The sequence below is a fragment of the Mastigoproctus giganteus genome, chromosome 4 (genome assembly GCF_048544385.1).
Source record: "Mastigoproctus giganteus isolate SK-2022 chromosome 4, ASM4854438v1, whole genome shotgun sequence".
In the NCBI taxonomy this organism is placed as follows: domain Eukaryota; kingdom Metazoa; phylum Arthropoda; class Arachnida; order Uropygi; family Thelyphonidae; genus Mastigoproctus; species Mastigoproctus giganteus.
Genome location: NC_143578.1, coordinates 236,601,312 through 236,625,216, shown reverse-complemented (window position 1 = coordinate 236,625,216; position 23,905 = coordinate 236,601,312). Strand labels below are relative to the sequence as shown.

At 37.8% G+C, this 23,905-nt stretch overlaps 1 protein-coding gene across 6 annotated transcripts in view; it reads right to left on the bottom strand.

Annotated features, from left to right (window-relative positions):
• Positions 1-23,905, bottom strand: part of LOC150087516 (laminin subunit alpha lam-3-like) — a 746,420-nt gene that overhangs the window by 94,801 nt on the left and 627,714 nt on the right. For all 6 annotated transcript variants that reach the window (XM_090371226.1, XM_090371225.1, XM_090371229.1 and 3 more), the window contains 2 exons: positions 6,405-6,567; positions 1,461-1,608 (listed from right to left, as the gene is read on the bottom strand). In XM_090371226.1, the coding sequence (XP_090227352.1) occupies positions 1,461-1,608; positions 6,405-6,567 (311 nt within the window). The remainder of the gene's footprint in view (positions 1-1,460; positions 1,609-6,404; positions 6,568-23,905) is intronic.

The window sequence follows — 23,905 nt, the reverse complement described above, 5'->3', positions numbered from 1 at the left end:
TATGAAGTACAATAATACTGCGACATCAATTTGCTAAACTAATTAAATTTCTACTTTTAATTCTACATCTTCCATGCACTTCAAATCAATATTCTGTGAAGTACTATAATACTGTGACATCAATTTGCTAAACTAATTAAATTTCTACTTTTAATTCTATATCTTCCATGCATTACAAATCAATATTTAGTAGATTATATATGTATATTTCACATCTTCCCAGTAACACTATTTCCATCTTATCCCTAGCAACTCACTTGCGATGCAAACCCCAATATTCCAATGCATCACAATTGGATTGTTTGAGATGCATTGGAGGTGTGATGCTTTTACTATTATTAAAAAGTTTTTCTGTGAGAACTACAGGGCCACAATCATACAGGTATACTGAATATAGAAAGAAAACACTTCACTGCGAAACAGTCAACCAAGGTTTGACCAAAAACTTGTAATCTGAATTAAATTATCCACAAGAAAATTATAATCCAACTAGTACATTTCCTGCTGAAACAAACATATAAAATCAGAATTCAAAACCAAAAATAAATTAATATTAAACATCTATATCCCGCTAGAAGTAATTTTTCTGATCCATGATGTTCAGTTTTACTGCAATAGATTCATTAATATTTTGTGATCTAAACATTAAAATTTGGAATAGAAATTAAAATAAATTTCCACTTAAGTGTTTATGGAAGTGGGTAGTTGAATAAATTTAAAGAGGTATTGAACATATCATTAGAAGGAACGAGTAAATGAAGTGGATAAAAAGTTTATTTATCCAAATGATGCAAGGAAGCAAAAGCTTCCCTGCATCATTTGGCTAATACTAATAATACTGACATACATCCTGCCTGCAGTCTCCATTCACTTACTGCTTCAATAATACCACCCAACCCTGGAACCAGTTCTAAAGCCTTTTTGATATCTTTGTCTTACAGACAAAGATATCAAAAAGAGATTGTAATATATGGTTTTTAAATTTAAAACTATATTCAAGTGTTAAAGTTTTAGAAACAAAACAGAAAATTTTCGCATTATCTACAAAATAATTAATCACCTTATACAATTAAAAACCAAACTAAAATAAAGCCTTCAACTATATGCACCTTGAAATCACCAGAGAAGAATAAACACAAAATAGAAAAATTTTATAAATAAAATAAAAATAAAAAGTCACATAACCAAAATAATGTTTATTATAAATGATTATTATAAAAATAACCATTTCTCTCATTCCCTATAGCAATGACATTTTTTTTAAGAAGGTCCAGATTTCTCTTACAAACAGATAACTTATTATATTCAAATCAGATATGTATTTAGCAGAAATATGTTAAATTTCTACTCAGGTTTCACTGTATACCTAGGAGAGAAAACAAATGATTACAGGAAACATAACTTGCTAATTGCCCCTCATACAATATTTAAAATTAAAATATTAGTAAATATTTTCTTACCTTGTAACCTTTGCCTCACAGCATACAACCTTGTCCAATTTCCAGTGTTATATTTTTTGGTAGTTTTTAACATTGATCGAGACATGGCTCCCAACTTGAACTGAAATACTACATGGCCACCTCGTAGCTCCAATGAGATAAATTCATTCTAGGAGAAATTAAAAAAAAAAAAAAAAAAAGATTTATTCCAATGAATACTGCTTTCAAATGCATATGCCTCTGCAATACATTCAATCCTAGAAAACATAAAGCCAATATAAATGAAACCATGTTAATTATAAAATAAAATTATATGCAATATTAATATAAAACTAAGCTGCAAATTAAAATATAATTTTGAACTCGCACTACCCTTAAAAAACAGGATGCGGAAAGGTCAGGGAATGACCACCGCATATCCCCGGAGCAACATGGCCTTAGTTGCTAATGCTCCTAAAAACCAAATAACAACAACAACAACAACCTTAAAAAACAAAGTATCCACACACACATAAACACTGGTTTCACATCGATTTCATTGCATTTATAACTGTTAAATGGTGTCCAAATTATCAATTTAGTTTTATTTATAAATGCAATCAAATTCATTTATAATGACCTTCATTCATTTATAATCACTAATGCTGTAGTTGTAGTGCCAAGCTGTACTCGCTAAACACTAATACTAAAAAAATGGCAAAAAGACTTATAAAAGTTAAAATAAGAATTCCACTTATACAATCAGCTGCATAGAACATAAAGTCAATTAACAAGAGCGAAACAGTCAACCAAGCTTTGACCAAAAATTTGTAATCTGAATTAAATTATCCACAAGAAAATTATAATCCAATTAGTACATTTCATGCTGAAACAAACATATAAAATCAGAATTCAAAACCAAAAATAAATTAATATTAAACATCTATATCCCTCTAGAAGTAACTTTTCTGATCCATGATGTTCAGTTTTACTGCAAACATTTTGTGTCCTCAACAAATCCTAAGCCTATTACATGAACTGGTATATAGATGTCAGGAATTAAAAAAAAAAAAAAAAAAAAAAGATGCTTAAAACTTGGATCTGATTTTTTTACAAACATGCTTCTCACTTGTCACCACACCCATTTATCTGCTCGAAGAATTTGTCTAATTACTCCTTGAATTTCTTCAAAGTACCCACTTCACAAAATCAGATGGAAGGTTGTTCCAGCAATCAACCATCTACTGGCTGAGGACAAACCTCCACACATCTATTCTGCAACATCCTTCCTCAATTTAAATTTATGCCTCATGTGTATAGTCTCAGCAAGAGAAAGAATGCCATCAACAATGAGCTTACTCAATCCAATCAAGGTCTTAAATACTGCAACCAGATCTCCTTGCAGATGCCTAGTCTCCAGATGATGCAATTTCCAGAAATGAAGCCTTTCTTGGTAAAAGCACCCTTTTGTTCTTTTCACCAATCTCGTCATGCTTCTCTGCACCTGTTCCAGCAGATCTATATCCTTCTTAATATGATGCCTCAAGACCTGTATACAGTACTCAAGTATCAGTATCCTTACCATGGCCTTGTACAAAGGGATAATCACCTCCTTATCCCTACTAGAAAAGTTTCTGTATATTATTGACAGAACCCCATGAGCTGTACTGGCAGCCTCTCTGCACTGATCAGAGAACTTCATAACTGATTGCACAATTACTTCCAGATCTTTTTCATTTTCAAATATGCTGAGTGTAATCCCAGAGTTGGTATAATCAAGGTACTACATAGGTAGCAATAACCTGAGATTCCTGCTACCCATGTGCAGTACCTTGCATTTGTCACTGTTAAACTTCAACTGCCATTTTTCAGTTTACTGGCCTAATTTTTCTAGATCTTTTTGCAATAGCATACTTTAATTATTGTCATTAGCCACCCTGCCAATTTTTGTATCAGCTGCAAACTTGCACCTTAAGCCTGATAAACCTTCATCAGTATCATTACAAAACATTAAAAACAACAACGGGCCCAGAAATGAATTCTGGGGGACTCCACTAATAACATTAGTCCAAAATAGAAGTGCCCATTTCTTTATCCACAGCAATAACGTGCCCTTAATGCTACACTGTAATTTCTTCTATATTTATTTATATATCACTTAATTCAATTTCATCAACTTCTGGATCTGAATTCCAGAGAATTTCACCTTTTTTTTTAAACCCAAATCAGACAACAATGGGCAACAGTTATGATTTCCTCTTCCTCCTCTGATTTTCAAAACTATTTTCATTCTGCCATCTATTAAAGTTATCTGTGCCTACTATTATCTCTGTCTACTAATAGCTAAAAACACAAATAAAAGATGGCAGCACATACTGGAAGGTTTAATCTGTCGGCAGTCAGAAAAATTGAAATTCCTCTGTTTGGACAAAAATCAGCAAAAAATAATTCAGAATTGTTAATTTTTTTTGGTGTCACTTATATTTCGAATATTTTCTAAACACACAACTTTGAAAAACAATGTTCTACATTAAAAAAACATATTTTTAATAAATATTTGAAAATTAAAACTCCCTTTAGACTTGTAAGTAAGCAAATGCAAATTTATAAATCACATCCTTCAAAAAGTGCTTTGATTAGACCAGAGCATGTCGGTAACAGGAATGCTTGCTGCACGACATACAAGCATAACCAGTTTCATTCCAGATGGTGCATCGATGTCACAAACCTAGAGAGTGTTACCGATTGGAGGAAAGCACAAGTACTAAAGCGAATATTTCCTGATTATGTGATAATTAAAAGACGTTTCTGAAATTTTCTGTGGAGAAGTCAAAGAAATCATTTTCAACAACAGGTATTAGGAGTTTCAGATGTGTGGACAAAGTAGATGAAGCACAAATTGCTGAAATATTGTTAGGGTCAGATCAACACTGCATGACTAACATAGGATTAAAGGTAATAATTTACATTAAAAGTTGTAGTCTAAAAGACATTTCTTGGCTAAAGCCTCAGAGTATGAAGGAGTTTACTTATGCTTGAGTTAATGCACACACACACACACATCATTTATACTACCAAGGTAGTTTTAATGCATCATTTTAATTACATCTCATATTGCAAATACCTTCATGAGTTTCCATGGTATTGCACTACCTCGAATATGTAATGCTTCACCTATGGAGAAGACTATTGTTACTTATTCTCAGCGGATACCACCACCAAGACAACACAGTTTCAAGGCTTTTTGGCCCCTCTTCAGCTTCAATCAAGAAATGTCTTTTAGACTAAACCATTGCGCATCAGCCATCTCTCATATTGTGAAGTTATACTTCATAACTAGGCTGTCGCTATTACAACACCAGGGTACCTACCACCCACCGAAGAGGGACCAAAAAGTCTTGAAATTGTGCCGTCTGGGTGGTGGTATCCACTGAGAATAAGTAACAATAGTCTTCTTGTTATTATTATTATAATTAGCCATATGGCACAAGGAAGCCTGGGGCTTTTGCAGCACCAGCCAAAAAAAAAAAAATTCAGTTACCCACAGGCAGACAGACAGACAGACAGACAGAGAGAGAGAGAGAGAGAGAGAGAGAGAGAGAGAGAGAGAGAGAGAGAGAGAGAGAGAGAGAAGGAAATCACCAAGAAAGACCCTGGGGTGTGCCAAGCTCATACTCACCAGATGTGAGCCCCTGGGGTTATTGTCCATAGATGAAGCATTACTTATTGGAAGTAGTGCAATATCATGGCAACTCATTGTGAAGGTATTCACAATATGAGATATAATTAAAACGATGCATTAAAACTACCTTGGTAGTATAAATGCTGTGTGTGCATTAACCCATAACTAAAATCCTTCATACTCAAAGGCTTCAGGCAAGAAACGTCTTTTAGACTAAATCATTGCACACCATCAAGCAACTTTCATACTGCAGAGATATACTTCATAACTGGGCTGTCACTATGACATCAGGGTACTACCCAACCACTGATGAGAATCCAGTAAGCTTCGAAACAGTGCCGTCTGTGGGAGCTTGATGCTGTCTGAGTTACCAAGAATAGGTAATAACCGTCTTCCCTAATGGGGAAAGTGTTGCCTATTCAAGGGATTTATGAGTGAGAAGTAACTGCCCCTTTCCTCTTTTAATGCCATTTCTTCTCCTTCCCCTCCTACTATCACTTTCCTCCACCCAGATGCCATCTGGATGGTGGTATCCACTGAAAATAAGTAACAGTAGTCTTCTCCATAGGTGAAGCATTACTTATTCAAGGTAGTGCAATATCATGACAACTTGTTGTGAAGACATCCACAATATGAAATGTAATTAAAATGTTGCATTAAAACTACCTTGGTAGTATAAATGATGTGTGCATTAACCCATGCATAAGCAAACTCCTTCAAAATATGGATTTATTTGAAATATTTAAAAACATTAATATATATGCACTTCCCAGATCCCACCATACATGAAAAATATAAATGTATGTGGGCAAACATCTACTCTTAAAAGATATGATTTGTAGCATGTTAGTGCAAATTTTAATATGTGCCCAATGTTTTTTCACTTTTGATCTATATCCCAATTATTTTTTAATTAGAAAGGTGTACTCTCAGAAAAATGTGTTTTGGTGCATAAAATGGGCTACAGGCTCAATAATGTATAGTTTTCATACATTTCAATTGATTCAATTTCTTTCACACAGTAATACTGTGCATTGGAAGTGAGGTAGTCAGGAAATATATTTTTTTGGATAATGAGACTGCTGTTACTTAAGATATTATTTGTTCTTATTATCTAATATACTGTAAGAATTAAGAATAAAATTATAAAGTACACCACTTAATTGTTTTTTGCTTTTATTCTTCTATTCAACTTAGTAATGTGCTTAATCATTCATTTTACACACCTGCTAGAGTAATGTGGCCAAAACATTTTCAGAAATATTTATATATTTGAAAATACTCTCTTTATCAGAACAACTTACTGTTTTCACATTAGGAACAAAGAAAAGAAGTGTATCTTCATCAAATGTTTTAAAACTCAGTGAAACAAAATATTCATTTTTATTATATCTCCTAATCTGCTGTAATCTGGCATATCCATCTCCTTTGAATCTGTAAACTGAAAAATCAAGTTCTTCTGTTGCCCTGAAATTAATAAAGAAATATATTCGGTTTTAAATAGAATTCAATAATATTAATCAAATGTATATGCCATTTACATAAATTAGAAAATTTACTGTGTATGTGTAAAAATGAAATCAGTTGTCACTGTAATATGACCATTCAATCACTTGATAATATCAAACTTCCCAGAGCACAGATAATGGCTTGGCCATACCGCAGGCAGGGTAGTCAAAGAACACATTCACATGTAGCCTGTAAAGTACACTCAATTATGAAAGAGTGACCAGGGGATCAACCTCTTTTCACAGAAGTTAAATGAAGGCTGAGATCTGAAGAGTTCGCAGGCCAAGGGAGAAGGGTAAAATCATTTTGTCTTCTGAATATTCTGCAAACCACATCTGAATATGTATAGTCTAGAAAATGATACTGTTCTAATGAAAGAAGCATCACAGCCATGGGTGAAAAACAAGAATTTAAAATAGTCCACAGCTATTTGACATCATTATACTTGAGCTTGTAAAGGAATCCAGACTTAAACAAAACAGACTACAATACCACATCCTAGTCAGCACTGCCTGACACATTTCCAGTCTTCAATTGTCCAATACAACACTCTTGGTGCCACACAAGCTGTAATTACAGTGAAGTGGGAGTCATCTGTTATTCCCCATTTTCTGTTATATCCCAAGCGATGAAAGATACATTTCATTAGCATGCAGAACGTGGGTCTGAACTATTTAGCAATATAGTGGGCACATCAACTGCTGCTACTGTCTTATTGGCATAAACTAAACCTTGTTCTTTCCTAGTGATATGCATATCTGGTATATATCGAGTCTATACATGTCTAGTACAATCAATTTATAATCTGACACACACACATACACACACACAGAGAGAGAGAGAGAGAGAGAGATTCCTGGAGCAAACGATGATCCCACAGTTTAAGAGTTCGTGGTTAAATGATTTCTCCATTACTTTAGAAAGAGTAGAAATAAGTGCAATGGCACAATAACTGAATGGCAGAGATTTGTCACCCATTTTCCAAGCAGAAGGGTGAATGCCTTTAAAATAAGAAAGTTAAAAAAGGCAATGCAGAACAGGAGTAAGCTCAGGAGCACAGGTTTTGAGAATAAAGTGGGAAATAGTATGAGGCCCTAGAGCATTCTTAGCATCAAGATTGTTCAAAATCCTTCTGACATCCTTTTTTTTTAAAACCTTTTTAGCATTAGCAAGGGCACATGATGCAAGAAAGCAAGCTTATATAGCATCAGCCTAAAAAAAAAAAAAAAAAACCCCTTATTTCACCCATACCCGCGATCCAAATGTTTGTCAACTTCTGCCTTAAATCTATTTAAGCTGTCAACTTCTACGACAGATGGAAGTTTGTTCCAGCAATCAACCACCCGCTGGCTAAAGGCAAACTTCCACACATCTATCCTACAACAGTTTCCTCAATTTGAATTTATGCCCTCTCAGGCGATTATTCTGAGCAAGAGGAAGAATTCCATCGGCATTTATTATCTCAAACCATTCAAGGGTTTATACACCTCAATCAGATTACCTCGCAGGTGCCTAGTCTCCAGACACTGTAATTTGCAAAACTTAAGCCTTTCTTTGTAAGAGCAACCTTTGTTCTGTTCACTAATCTTGTTGCCCTTCTCTGTAATCGTTCCTGCAGCTCTACATCCTTCTTGAAATGAGGCCTCCAGACCTGTATATAGTACTCTAGGTGTGGCCTGACTATTGCCTTATACAAGGGAATAATCACCTCCTTATCCCTGCTAGAAAAATTCCTGTATATCAATGACAACACGCCATGAGCTACTCTTGCAGACTGTCTGCACTGCTCAGAAAAATTCATATCTGTCTGCACAATTACCCCCAGGTCCTTTTCATTCTCTACCACTGTCAGTGTGGTACCACAGAGTTGATACGTTACTCTGGGATTACTGTTTCCCATATGTAGTACTTTACATTTGTCAATGTTAAACTTCATTTGCCATCTCTCAGCCCATCTGCTCAATTTTTCTTTTCTATATCCTGTCGCAGCAGTGTACTGTCATCAGTGTCATTAACAACCCTGCCAACCATCGTATAGTCTGCAAACTTGGGCATTAAGCCTGATATACCATCATCAATATCATTTATAAATACAGAAAACAACAATGGACCCAACACTGAACCCTGAGGGACTCCACTAATAACATTAGACCACGAAGAGCAGTGTCCATTGATTACCACTCTATCTTCTCCCACTCAACCATCCCTTTATCCATAGCAGCAATTATCCTCTAATGCCGTACTGCTCCAATTTGTGCAGCAGTCTTCCATACGCAACAGTATCAAAGACCTTTCTAAGATCCAAATATATGATATCAAAGTTATTCTTTGCATCCAGTTCCTTTGTGACTACATCATAGTATCCAATCAAATTTGTCAGACAAGACTTCCCCTTAACAAACCCATGCTGTATCCGAGCTATAACTGAAGTCTTGTCTAGATGATCCTGCAATGCTTCTTTAACCAGTGCCTCCATTAATTTCCCTGTAACAGAAGTTAAACTAACAGGTCTATAATTACCTGTGTCTCCCTTTGATCTTCCTTTGTGGATTGGGGTCACATTTGCACATCTCCAGTCCATGAGTACCTCCCCTGAGTCCAGGGAAGCTCTCATAATTATGGCTAAGGGTTTGCATACTTCCTTTGTCACCTCCTTTAATATAACTGGATAGATTCCATTCACCCCAGGTGCCTTTCTTATGTTTATCTTCAACAATTTCTCCTCCACTTTACTCTCAGTTATTACAAGATTATCTAGCTTACTGCCAGAGTTGAATACACTTCTGGCATTCCCCTCTCTGAATAACTTCTCATGTGTGAATATAGATGCAAAATATTCATTTAGTTTGTTAGCTACCTGAGCAGGATCATCAACAGTTGAACCATTGATATCAAGTGGACCAATCTGATCCATCCCCTTTCTTCTAGAGTTTACATAAGTAAAGAACTCTTTGCTGTTTTTCTTTGCATTCTTTGCCAAAGATTTCTCGTAATCTGCCTTCGCCTGCCTAACCTCCTTTGTAACTTGGTTACAGATCAACTTGTATCTATCATAGGCTTCTGTGTCATATGTTAATTTATATGTATCCCATGCATTTTTCTTCTCTGTCACATGTCTAATCAGTTCATCTAACATCCATTTAGGCCTAAATCTTGAACAATATTTCTTTATTGGTATGAAAAGCCTAGTTGCTTCCAAGATAAATTCTTTGAATGCTTCCCATTTTGAATTTGCTGTTGGTAACCTCATCAGTTGGTCCCACCATATAGAATTTAAATACAGTCTCAGACCACCATAGTCACCTTTACGAAAGCAAAAACCCTTCCCTTTACCCTTGATGGTAGTTACCTCTTTGAGGAAATCCCACTTCAGCACACTGTGATCACTGCCACCTAGTGGTTCCTTTATCTGCAGATTCTTGATGCATGAAGAATCACTATTGATAATCAGATTATGAGTATTACTCCCTTTAGTTGCCTCCCTAACATGCTGCTGTAGAAAACAGTCATCCGATAAATCCACAAAAGCCTTGCTAGTGTGTGAGTGACCAACCCACAAATTCCATTCAATATCCGGGAAATTAAAATCCCCCATTATTAGACGCTCTGATTTACTGGCCCACTCTATTTCTCTGCACAATTGCTCATTATACTGATCAGATTCATTTGGTCTATAACATACACCTACTCTCATTTTTCCTTTCCCAGTGCTTATGTCTCAACATTACATTGTCCACCAACATCAATTGGATGCACTTCCTTAGATTTTATGTGTTTCTTAACTAACAATAACCCCTCCTCCCTTTCTGTCCTGTCTATCCTTTCTGTACACATTGTACTCCCCAAATTCCAGTTCTGCACTGCTTATGTCTGTGTACATGCAAGTATACGTGCACCTGTTTCTACTCTTAGTTACCCTAACACAGCCAATGTATTTACTTGTTCCACTACGACTTCCAGCAATCCTGGAAACTCTCATTGGCTTGCTTTCCAGGCTGCTGCTCAATTGCATTTCAATAGAAGTAGTGCAAGAATCACTTTTACCTCTGCCAGCGGCTACTGTTAATCTTTATTCCATGTATTCCCCCAAGCTAGCAGTTTTCCAACCCACCTAACACTACCTCGATAGCATCAGCAAATATTCTATTTGCTGATGCTATTTTTATTTAAGTGTACCCCATCCTTTAGAAGTAGTCTCTCCTGTTGACAAGCACAGATCTCTGAGAAAAATTCTACCCCTTGAGCCTTGCACAATTTCTTCAGGGCCGAATTGATTGACAAGGCTCTTATCATATACTCCCCCCTATTGTGTCTGGGCAGAATTGAGACACTTTCAAATTCAACCCTAACTCACAGCTTTTTTTCAGCACTGACTTGTACTTGTTAAGTAATTCCACTGGTCTCCTACTGTTAATATCATTAGTGCCAACGTGTACAACAATATCACCCTTTGTGCTCTTAAAAGATGATATCTTCTCTACAACATCATCAACCTTTGCTCCTGGCAGACATACCCAGTCCTGTTCCATCTATCCTTTTTGCACAATATGTTCCCTGTTTCCCTAACAATAGAGTCACCTACAACAACTAGTTCCTTTGGGACCAGCGCATTCTGCCTTGGGGTTTTGCCGCTGTGTTGCTTGATGTTCAAGTGCAAGCTCTGGCATTGATGTGGGCAGCTGAGAGCTTGATCGGCCACTCAATTTCAATCCTTTGAGGGCATCTACCCTGTCCTTCAAGCTCTCATATAAGCCCATAACAATGCTGAGATGGTGCCTGATTTCCTCGCACTTTTTACATCGCGCACACACACACAAAGACATTCCCATTGGCAATATCATGTCCCATTTTGATTGTTACACCAACATCAAACAAGCAGTGTATTTCAATAGACTGTGATTCAGAGGACAACTGCCCTCCTTAGTTTTCCCCTGACAGCCCTTCCATTAGTTTGAGCCTTTTGCTTTGCTGCTCTGGTCTGAGTCATGATTTCTATTCAAGTTCAATAAAATTCCAATACAAAATATAACCCAAACTTACATCCCAATGCAGTTATAACACTATATATATATATATATATATACAGTCCATTCCAGTTATTTGGGACACATCGGGACTAGTGCATTTTGGCCCGATTAAGTGGCTGCCCCAATTATCCGAAGTTTCACGTTAATAGTTAAAAATACAATTAGATAGTATGAATCAGAGCTGTAATACTCAATATGTTCTACGTTGATAATAATATTAGTAAATTAATAAGAGGAGTTTACCTCAATATAGTACGTGGAACACTTCCGTATGATACCCTCCAGAAATTAAAACGGAAAAAACGAAAAAATCGACAACTTACCGGTCCATTAAAGTAAAATATAAATAATTAAAGTAAAATATAAATAATTAAATAATCAATTTAACACAATTCAAAATCAATTCAAAACAATTAAAATTAAAATTAACGCAATTAAAAGAATAACGAAAATATTCAAAACGATCTTCCTTCCTGAAGCTGACAATGCTTTTCGACCGACTGTCGTGATCACAGAAATGAAAATCACCGAATCAGGCTAAACCTGCAACTTAAATAGTGATTATGTGTCTTCGCGCATGCGCGTAAAGGTCCACGCATCGGAGATCAAATATGGCCGCCGAACATTAACAGAATTCTCGTGTAATTTAATTTCAATGGTTTCTGCAATTAATAGTCGCGTATAATTACGTTGAACGTTAAGTATTTTGGCACCAATCAACAATAGTAATATCAAAAAATACTTTATTTCTGTCCCATACGTTGAACAGTGGCACAAACAGCTTAACAGATTCTTTAAAGATACCGAATTTAAAATTATAGCTAGGCCTATACGGAAGTTACACACTATACTGAACAATCGCTCGGTTCTTTCCGCGTTCGCAACACAAATTAATGATCTAGTATACAACATTTCTTGCGGTGATTGCGACTCGTCTTATCAGGGTTCGACGCGGTTTTCTCTTAATATTCGTGTAAATCAACACGAAGCCTCAGTTCGTGCTTCTCGTTCAGCAGCGTCAGAATTAGCCTTTCATGCCATTAACGAAAAACATACTTTTTTATTTAACGAGGCCAAAATACTTAACGTTCAACGTAATTATACGCGACTATTAATTGCAGAAACCATTGAAATTAAATTACACGAGAATTCTGTTAATGTTCGGCGGCCATATTTGATCTCCGATGCGTGGACCTTTACGCGCATGCGCGAAGACACATAATCACTATTTAAGTTGCAGGTTTAGCCTGATTCGGTGATTTTCATTCCTGTGATCACGACAGTCGGTCGAAAAGCATTGTCAGCTTCAGGAAGGAAGATCGTTTTGAATATTTTCGTTATTCTTTTAATTGCGTTAATTTTAATTTTAATTGTTTTGAATTGATTTTGAATTGTGTTAAATTGATTATTTAATTATTTATATTTTACTTTAATTATTTATATTTTACTTTAATGGACCGGTAAGTTGTCGATTTTTTCGTTTTTTTCCGTTTTAATTTCTGGAGGGTATCATACGGAAGTGTTCCACGTACTATATTGAGGTAAACTCCTCTTATTAATTTACTAATATTAAAAATACAATGTACCCCCCCTTTACAATTGGTTCACTGTACAATCAAATCACGTTACGACGAACTCAACATAGTAAAGTATCGTTCACTATACAATGTGCAGTAAGCGCCGGTCATTGTGATCACGTTTGTGAATTGAAATTTAATTCTATTAAACAGCGATTCTAATTAACGGAAATGGGAGGAATATTATCCACAGGCTATAAAAGCAAAGATATACCAATTAAAAAATTAAATGATACGTGAAAATCGGAAGAATATACGTCATAATCGGAATAATTAATACGTACTGTAATATGTATATATGAACTAGTTGACATTTCTGTTCACTGACATTTGTGGGTGGGAGTTAAAATTTAAAACAGTAAAAAGATAAGCAATCAATAACAAAGAACACGGCACACACAAATTGCAAGTAACACAATACGTGCAAGTGAGAACGGAGTAATGAGTTACAAAGCTTTAAAAATAGGAATGAAGAGGAGATCTGAAAATAAATTTTTTTATATGGTTGAACATTTCATGGAAGTGTAAACACATTTCGCCAATAACCCACAGAATTCCAGCTGTCAGTATTATCGCAAATTCAGTATGATCGAGTTTACTGTCCATTTATGATAGATTTCACTAACAGAAAAGCCCAATAAACAGGTGACTACTAATTGTTTTTATTGATTTATGGTTGTGACCTCCAGAATTTCGACCGAACCACGTGGTACCGTCGGAGACAATCGTAGGGTAATCTCCAGTGTTGCGGTCTCCTGCCCCGATTAAACATGCATGCTGTCCCAATTAAGCAAAGTAAACCTTGGCTATTTTCTCGATTGGTTTCTGTTTTTTTAAGATTTGTCCCCAATAAATGGCTGCCCCAATTAACCGGTGGCCCAAATAACCAGAATCCACTGCATATGTATTTCGATATCAAATGTTATCTGCGAGTTACGTTATATGACTTTCTTATCTCCTGTCAACTTATATGTATTAATTTATGATGTTACATTTATAAAAACTAGGTCGTATTTATTTAGTTAAATACAATTCAAGTGACAATGAAATTTAATAAGATTAATAAATTTTACTGATTAATTGATACTACCATACTCACTATCTAGTTTTCCGTTAAACCTAACGCTATCTAGTTTTCCGTTAGACCTTACGCGATCTAGTTTATTGCAGACGTTGTATCGTATAACAATGGCGGCAAGTTACGAATGGTTAATCTACGGACATGAGGTATTATTTACTTTGCAAATCGCGCTACCTAAATTCAAAATAAACCATGGAGCGTGACTAGGTCTATAAGCTACTTATAGAAAATAGTTTAATCTAACAATTAAGTCAATAAAGTGGCTAAGTATAATTAAAAACTATTCGTTCGCGGGAGCTGCAAAACCTGTTCAACGCATGGATTTGATACCCTTACCGATACCAAATAATAACTTACAAGTCTCTATCTAAATTCAAATTAAACTAAAGTATTCTTACTAGGAATATAAAGCAAGTCTAAAAAATAAATTAATATGCCAATTTAATATGCCAATAAAAAAGAAAAACTTCTCTATTTGCTGGAGCCCGTAAAAACTTCGCCTGTTCACGTGTACTCTCGCCCCCCGCTCTCTTTTGACAGAAGACCACAAGAGACATTGAATGAAATGTACTGGGAATGGGAGGAGGTGGTTTACCAAGATTGTCACACACGAGGTAGAAGAAAAGTAGGATGCCAGCAGGTCAGCTTTATCTTTGGCCGTGGAATACAGATGGGCAAAAGTTGCGACCAATAGCTTCGGAAAAAAAAACTAGAATGCTCAACTACCATTTGGACAAAAAGCAAGTTTTCTGCTCTTAGCCTGTTTAAAATCTAGTTTGGACTGATAAATAACTGCTTTACAGTTGTTGCGAGCTTCGCCATAGGCAGAAAATGAATCTGGAAATTTGTATACAAGCCAATTGCGATATGCAACATTTTTATCTTGAACAGCCTTAGAGCATTTATTGGAAAACCAAGGTTTAGATAAAGATCGAGATTTAAGGGTGGAGTGTGGAAAAAAGGATTCCATCCTTACGAGAATAATTTCACTGACACAATCTGAGCAAACATTGACATCAGAAGATTTGAAACAGTAATCTGACCAAGGAAAGCATTCTTGCAGATCATCCCATTTTGCATTCTTGTAATGTCAAACAACACAAGATTGAGGATGACCACAAGAGAAAGGCTCAATTTGAGAAGAGACCATCACCAAGTTTTGATATGAGGTACTCAGAGGAGATTCCAAAACCGTGTACTTAGAAGGGTTGTTTGTGAAAAAAAGATAACCATGCTGGATGCATGGTTAGGATTATTTGGTATTCTGGTATGTAAATGAAGAATCTGTGCAAGGTCATTAGTGTTTGCAAAAGCCTCAGCATCTCGACCAGCTGGGTCCCTGTGACTAGAAAACAGAAGCCAGCTGGAGTTGTGAACATTAAAATCACAAAGGAAAATTACCTGACTGTTAAGAGAGTTAGAATGGAGAAAGTTAAGTTTCAAAGAGAGGAAGTCAAAGAGTTCCAACTGATTAGTGGAGTTGGGAGAATGATCAAGGGGGAGACAAAGACGAATAGATTAACAGTAGCCACTTTCAGAGGTGAAAGAGATTCTTGCACTGCTTCTATTGGAATGAGCAGAAGCCTGAAAAACAAGATGCAGGATAGTTCAGAGACTGCTGGGCGTCATTGCGGTACAAGTAAACACATGGGTTGTGTTAGGGCAGCTAAGAATAGAAATAGGTGCATGTATACTTGCGTGTACACCAATGCTAGGAGTTTAGTAAATAAATTTGATGAATTTGAGGTACTGCTCAAAACATCAAAGGCAGATATTGTTGGGATATCAGAGACGTGGTGTCACACAGATATAAGGAATGCAGAACTGGAATTCGGGGAGTACAACGTCTACAGAAAGGATAGACTGGATAGGAAGGGAGAAGGGGTTATGCTATTAGTTAAGAAATACATAAAATCCCAGGAAGTAAAGCCAGTGGACATCGCTGGACAGTGCAGTGTCGAGACAGTTTGGTGTGACATAAGCATTGGGAGATCAAAATTGAGAGTTGTTTATTGTTGTTTATTTGGTTTTTAGGAGCATTAGCAACTAAAGCCATATTGCTCCGGGATATGCGGTGGTTATTCCCTGACCTTTCCGCATCCTCCGTATTTGGTGGTGACGGGCTCGAACCCCGGTCTAATCAAGAAGCGTGTGCTACGCACTGCTGCTCCTTCCCACCTGGCTACGGAGGCGCCAAAATTGAGAGTAGGAGTGTGCTATAGGCCTAATGACTCTGATGAGTACAATAAGAAACTGTACAGGGAAATAGAGTGGGCCAGTAAATCAGAGAGTCTTGTAATGGGAGATTTTAATTTCCCAGATACTAACTGGAATTTGGGGGCTGGTCACTCACACACTAGCAAGGCTTTTGTGGATTTATTGGATGATTGTTTTCTACATCAGCATGTTCGGGAGGCAACTAGAGGGAGGAATACTCTTGATTTGATTATCAGTAGTGATTCTTCATGCATTAAGAATCTGCAGATAAAGGAACCACTAGGTGGCAGTGATCACAGTGTGCTGAAGTGGGATTTACTCAAAGAGGTAACTACCATTAGGGGTAAAGGGAAGGGTTATTGCTTTCGTAAAGGCGACTACGATGGACTGAGACAGTATTTAAATTCTATACAGTGGGACCAACTGATGATGTTACCAACAGCAAATGCAAAATGGGAAGCATTCAAAGAACTTATCTTGGAAGCTACTAGGCTTTACATACCAACTAAGAAATATTGTTCAAGGTTTAGGCCTAAATGGATGTCAGATGAACTGATGAGGCATATGGCAGAGAAGAAACATGCATGGGATACATACAAATTAACACATGACACAGAAGCCTATGATAGATACAAGTTGATCTGTAACCAAGTTATAAAGGAGGTTAGGCAGGCGAAGGCAGATTACGAGAAATCTTTGGCAAGGGATGCAAAGAAAAACAGCAAAGAAGGAAGCAGCAACTCTAGAAGGAAGGGGATGAATCAGATTGGTCCACTTGATATCGATGGGTCAACTGTTGATGATCCTGCTCAGGTAGCTAACAAACTAAATGAATATTTTGCATCGACATTCACACATGAGGAGTTATTTAGCGAGGGGAAAGCCAGAGGTGTATTCAACTCTAGCAGTAAGCTTGAGAATCTTGTAATAACTGAGAGTAAAGTGGAGGAGAAATTGTTGAAGATAAACACAAGAAAGGTACCCCGGGGTGGATGGGATCTATCCAGTTATATTAAAGGAGGCAGCAGAGGAAGTAAGCAAACCCTTAGCCATAATTATGAGAGCTTCCTTGGACTCAGAGGAGGTACCCACAGACTGGAGATGTGCAAATGTGACCCCAATTCACAAAGGAGGATCAAAGGCTGACACAAGTAATTATAGACCTGTGAGTTTAACTTCTGTTCCAGGAAAATTAATGGAGGCACTAGTTAAAGAAGCACTGCAGGATCATTTAGACAAGACCTCAGTTATAGCTCGGACACAGCATGGTTTTCTTAAGGGGAAGTCTTGCCTGACCAATTTGATTGGATACTATGATGCAGTCACAAAGGAACTGGATGCAGGGAATAACTTTGATATTATATACTTGGATCTTAGAAAGGCTTTTGATACTGTTGCACATGGAAGGCTGCTGCACAAATTGGAGCAGTGTGACATTGGAGGCAAATTTCTGCTGTGGATAAAGGGGTAGTCGAGCAGGAGAAGACAGGGAGTGGTAATCAATGGACACTGCTCGTCGTGGACTAATGTTATTAGTGGAGTCCCTCAGGGCTCAGTGTTGGGTCCATTATTGTTTTCTGTATTCATAAATGATATTGATGATGGTATATCAAGCTTAATGTCGAAGTTTGCAGACGATACAAAGGTAGGCAGGGTTGTCAAGGACACTACTGACACTATGCTGCTGCAACAGGATCTGGAAAGGTTGAGCAGATGGGCTGAGAGGTGGCAAATGAAGTTTAACATTGACAAATGTAAAGTACTACATATGGGAAACAGCAACCCCAGAGCAACGTATCAACTCTGTGGTACTACACTGACAGTGGTAGAGAATGAAAGGGACCTGGGGGTAGTTGTGCAGGCAGATATGAAGTTTTCTGAGCAGTGCAGATGGTCTGCAAGAGTAGCTCATGGTGTCTTGTCAATGATATACAGGAATTTTTCTAGCAGGGATAAGGAGGTGATTATTCCCTTGTATAAGGCAATGGTCAGGCCACACCTAGAGTACTGTATACAGGTCTGGAGGCCTCATTTCAAGAAGGATGTAGAGCTGCTGGAACGAGTACAGAGAAGGGCAACAAGAATTGTGAATGGAACAAAGGGGTGCTCTTACGAAGAAAGGCTTAAGTTTTGCAAATTACAGTGTCTGGAGACTAGGCACCAGTGAGGTGATCTGATAGAGGTGTATAAAGCCTTGAATGGTTTGAACATGCTCAATGCTGATGGGATTCTTCCTCTCACTCAGAATAATTACCTGAGAGGGCATAAATTCAAATTGAGGAAAGACAGATGTAGGATAGACGTGCGGAAATTTGCCTTTAGCCAGCGGGTGGTTGGTTGGTGGAACAGACTTCCATCCCTTGTCGTGGAAGTTGATAGCCTAAATAAGTTTAAGGCTCAGCTGGACAGGTATTTGGAACGAACAGAGGGGTGAAGTGGAAGTGGTTTTTTTTTTTTTTTTTGTTTGGCTGATGCTACATAAGCTTGCTTTCTTGCATCAAATGCCTCTACTAATGCTAATGCTAATGCTAATGCAACAGATGAATTTAGCATTAGCATTAGCATTAGCATTAGTAGAGGCATTTGATGCAAGAAAGCAAGCTTATGCAGCATCAGCCAAAAAAAAAAAAAAAAGTAACATAAATAAATAAAAATAACCACTACCACTTCACCCCTCTGTTCGTTCGAAATACCTGTCCAGCTGAGCCTTAAACTTATTTAGGCTATCAACTTCCACGACAAGAGATGGAAGTCTGTTCCACCCACCAACCACCCGCTGGCTAAAGGCAAATTTCCGCACATCTATCCTACATCTGTCTTTCCTCAATTTGAATTTATGCCCTCTCAGGTGATTTTTCTGAGCTAGAGGAAGAATCCCATCAGCATTGAGCATGCTCAAACCATTCAAGGCTTTGTACACCTCTATCAGATCACCCCGCTGGTGCCTAGTTTCCAGACACTGTAATTTGCAAAACTTAAGCCTTTCTTCGTAAGAGAACCCCTTTGTCCCATTCACCAATCTAGTTGCCCTTCTCTGTACTCTTTCCAGCAGCTCTACATCCTTCCTGAAATGAGGCCTCCAGGCCTGTATACAGTACTCTAGGTGTGGCCTGACCATTGCCTTATACAAGGGAATAATCACCTCCTTATCCCTGCTAGAAAAATTCCTATATATCATTGACAATACACCATGAGCTACTCTTGCAGCTCGTCTGCACTGCTCAGAGAACTTCATATCTGCCTGCACCACCACCCCCAGGTCCCTTTCATTCTCTACCACTGTCAGTGTAGTACCACAGAGTTGATACGCTGCTCTGGGGTTGCTGTTTCCCATATGTAGTACTTTACATTTGTCAATGTTAAACTTCATTTGCCACCTCGAAGCCCATCTGCTCAACCTTTCCAAATCCTGTTGCAGCAGCATAGTGTCAGTAGTGTCCTTGACAACCCTGCCAACCTTCGTATCGTCTGCAAACTTGGACATTAAGCCTGATATACCATCATTAATATCATTTATAAATACAGAAAACAATAAAGGCCCCAATACTGAACCCTGAGGGACTCCACTAATAACATTAGTCCACGATGAGCAGTGTCCATTGATTACCACTCTCTGTCTTCTCCCCCTCAACCACCCCTTTATCCATAGCAGCAACTTGCCTCCAATGCCACACTGCTCCAATTTGTGCAGCAGTCTTCCATGTGCAACAGTATCAAAAGCCTTTCTAAGGTCCAAGTATATAATATCAAAGTTATTCCCTGCATCCAGTTCTTTTGTGACTGCATCATAGTATCCAATCAAATTGGTCAGGCAAGACTTCCCCTTAACAAAACCATGCTGTGTCCTAGCTATAACTGAAGTCTTGTCTAGATGATCCTGCAGTGCTTCTTTCACCAGTGCCTCCATTAATTTTCCGGGAACAGAAGTTAAACTCACAGGTCTATAATTACTTGTGTCAGCCTTTGATCCCCCTTTGTGAATTGGGGTCACATTTGCACATCTCCAGTCAATGGGTACCTCCCCTGAGTCCAAGGAAGCTCTCATAATTATGGCTAAGGGTTTGCTTACCTCCTTTGCTACCTCCTTTAATATAACTGGATAGATCCCATCCACCCCAGGTGCCTTTCTTGTGTTTATCTTCAACAATTTCTCCTCCACTTTGCTCTCAGTTATTACAAGATTCTCTAGCTTACTGCTAGAATTGAATACACCTCTGGCATTCCCCTCGCTGAATAACTCCTCATGTGTGAATGTCGATGCAAAATATTCATTTAGTTTGTTAGCTACCCGAGCAGGGTCATCAACAGTTGACCCATCGATCTCAAGTGGACCAATCTGATTCATCCCCTTCCTTCTAGAGTTTACATAAGTAAAGAACTCTTTGCTGTTTTTCTTCGCATCCCTTGCCAAGGATCTCTCGTAATCTGCCTTCGCCTGCCTAACCTCCTCTGTAACTTGGTTACAGATCAACTTGTATCTATCATAGGCATCCGTGTCACGTGTTAATTTGTATGTATCCCATGCATTTTTCTTCTCTGCCATATGCCTCATTAGTTCATCTGACAACCATTTAGGCCTAAACCTTGAACAATATTTCTTAGTTGGTATGTAAAGCCTAGTAGCTTCCACGATAAGTTCTTTGAATGCTTCCCATTTTGAATTTGCTGTTGGCAATATCATCAGTTGATCCCACTGTATAGAATTTAAATACTGTCTCAGTCCATTGTAGTCGCCTTTACGAAAGCAATACCCCTTCCCTTTACCCCTAATGGTAGTTACCTCTTTGAGTAACTCCCACTTCAGCACACTGTGATCACTGCCACCAAGTGGTTCATTTATCTGCAGATTCTTAATGCATGAAGAATCACTACTGATAATCAAATCAAGAGTATTACTCCCTCTAGTTGCCTCCCGAACATGCTGATGTAGAAAACAATCATCCAATAAATCCACAAAAGCCTTGCTACTGTGTGAGTGACCAGCCCCCGAATTCCAGTCAATATCTGGGAAATTAAAATCCCCCATTATAAGACTCTCTGATTTACTGGCCCACTCTATTTCTCCGAACAGTTTCTTATTATACTCATCAGAGTCATTAGGCCTATAGCACACTCCTACTCTCAATTTTGATCTCCCAATGCTTATGTCACACCAAACTGACTCGACACTGCACTGTCCAGCGATGTCGACTGGCTTCACTTCCTTGGATTTTATGTGTTTTTTAACTAATAGCATAACCCCTCCTCCCTTCCTATCCTGTCTATCCTTTCTGTAGACATTGTACTCCCCAAATTCCAGTTCTGCATTTCTTATATCTGTGTGACACCACGTCTCTGAAATCCCCACAATATCTGCCTTTGATGTTTTGAGCAATACCTCAAATTCATCAAATTTATTTACTAAACTCCTAGCATTGGTGTACACACAAGTATACATGCACCTGTTCTTTTTCTTAGCTACCCTAACACAACCCATGTGTTTACTTGTACCCCAATGATTCCCAGCAGTCTCTGAAATATCCTGCATCTTATTTTCCAGGCTGCGGCTCATTCCAATAGAAGCAGTGCAAGAATCACTTTCACCTCTGCCAGTGGCTACTGTTAATCTATTAGTCCTTGTATCCCCCCAATCTAGCAGTTTTCCGACCCACCTAACATTGCCTCGATAGCATCAGCAAACATTCTTGCACCCTTTCTATTTAAGTGTATCCCATCCCTGTAGAAGCAGTCTCTCCTGTTAACAAGTACAGACCAGGCTGAAAAAAATTCTACCCCTTGAGCCCTGCACAATCTTTCCAGGGCCGAATTGATTGACAGGGCTCTCATCATATACTCCCTCCTATCGTGTCTGGGCAGAATTGCAGACACTTTCAATTTCAACCCTAATTCACGGCTTTTTTTCATCAGTGACCTGTACTTGTCAAGTAATTCCGCCGGTCTCCTACTCTTAATGTCATTAGTGCCAACGTGTACAACTATATCACCTTTTGTGCCCTTAAAAGATGATATCCGCTCTACAACGTCATCAACTTTTGCCCCTGGCAGACATACCCTGGTCCTATTCCACCTATCCTTTTTACAAAGCATGTTTCCCGTTTCCCTGACAATAGAGTCACCAACAACTACTAGTTCCTTTGGGACCAGCGCATTCTGCCTTGGGGGTTGCCGCTGTGTTCCCTGATGACCAAGAGCAAGCTCTGGCATTGGTGTGGGCAGCTGAGAGCTTGATGGGCCCCTCACTTGTAATCCTTCGAGGGCATCCACCCTATCCTTCTAGCTCTCATATAGGCCCATAACAACGCTGAGTTGTCGCCTTATCTCCTTACACTCCTTGCATCGCACACACACAAAGACATCCCCCATGGCAGTATCATGTCCCATACTTGACTGCTCCGCAAACATCAAGCAAATAGTGCATCTTACAAGGCTGTGATTCAGAGGACAACTGCCCCCCTCAGTTCTCCCCTGGGCCACAGCATTCCTATTAGCTTGAGCCCTTTGCTTTGCTGCTCTGGTTTGAGTCATGATTTAGATTTACTTTCAATAAAATTTCAATTTCTGTACAAAATTAAATCCTAAACTTGTATCCAAACACAGTTATAACGCTATATTTATGTTTCAGTAACGAGTGTTATCTACGGAATATTTACGTTTCAGTAACGAGTGTTATCTACGAAATATTTACGTTTCAGTAACGAGTGTTATCTGCGAAATCCCTTTATATAACTTTCGTATCAAGTTATGTATTAATTATTTGTTTTTACTAATTATTTATGTTACGTAACCTAAGTGGTTATATGTATAATTAATTATGTTAAATAAAATTAATTATATTACGTTTGTAATCTAAGTCGTTATATGTATTTATTTAAACGTACAATTTAACTGCTAACGAAGTTCAACTAACGCTATCTAGTACGGTATATCGTATCACAAAGGCGGGAAAATTACGAACGGTTAGCGGAGTTGAAACACGTGGAAACCTTTACCGATACTTTTATGCAATTACAAGGCCGAGTAAAGAATAAATACACCAAATTAATCAGAAAATCACCAAATAATGTTATACTACTAAATTTAAATCAAAAGTTTTAGAAAAACAATAATTTCAAATCAATAAATAAGAAAAATCCACTTAGCGGCTTTGAAAACGACCGTCTCTAGTTTGATAGAATGTGGCAGAGAGATTTTAAGCCAGAGCAGATTGAAAAGAGGAGATTCCAAATTATTAAGTCTCTGACAGGGAATATCATGGACCATTCACCAAAACTGTGTACTTAGAAGGGTTTTGTGAGAAAAAGATCAAGTATGCTGGCTGCATGGTTAGGATTATCTGGTATTCTGCTATGTAAATGAACAATCCGAGTGAGGTAATTAGTGTTTACAAAAGCCTC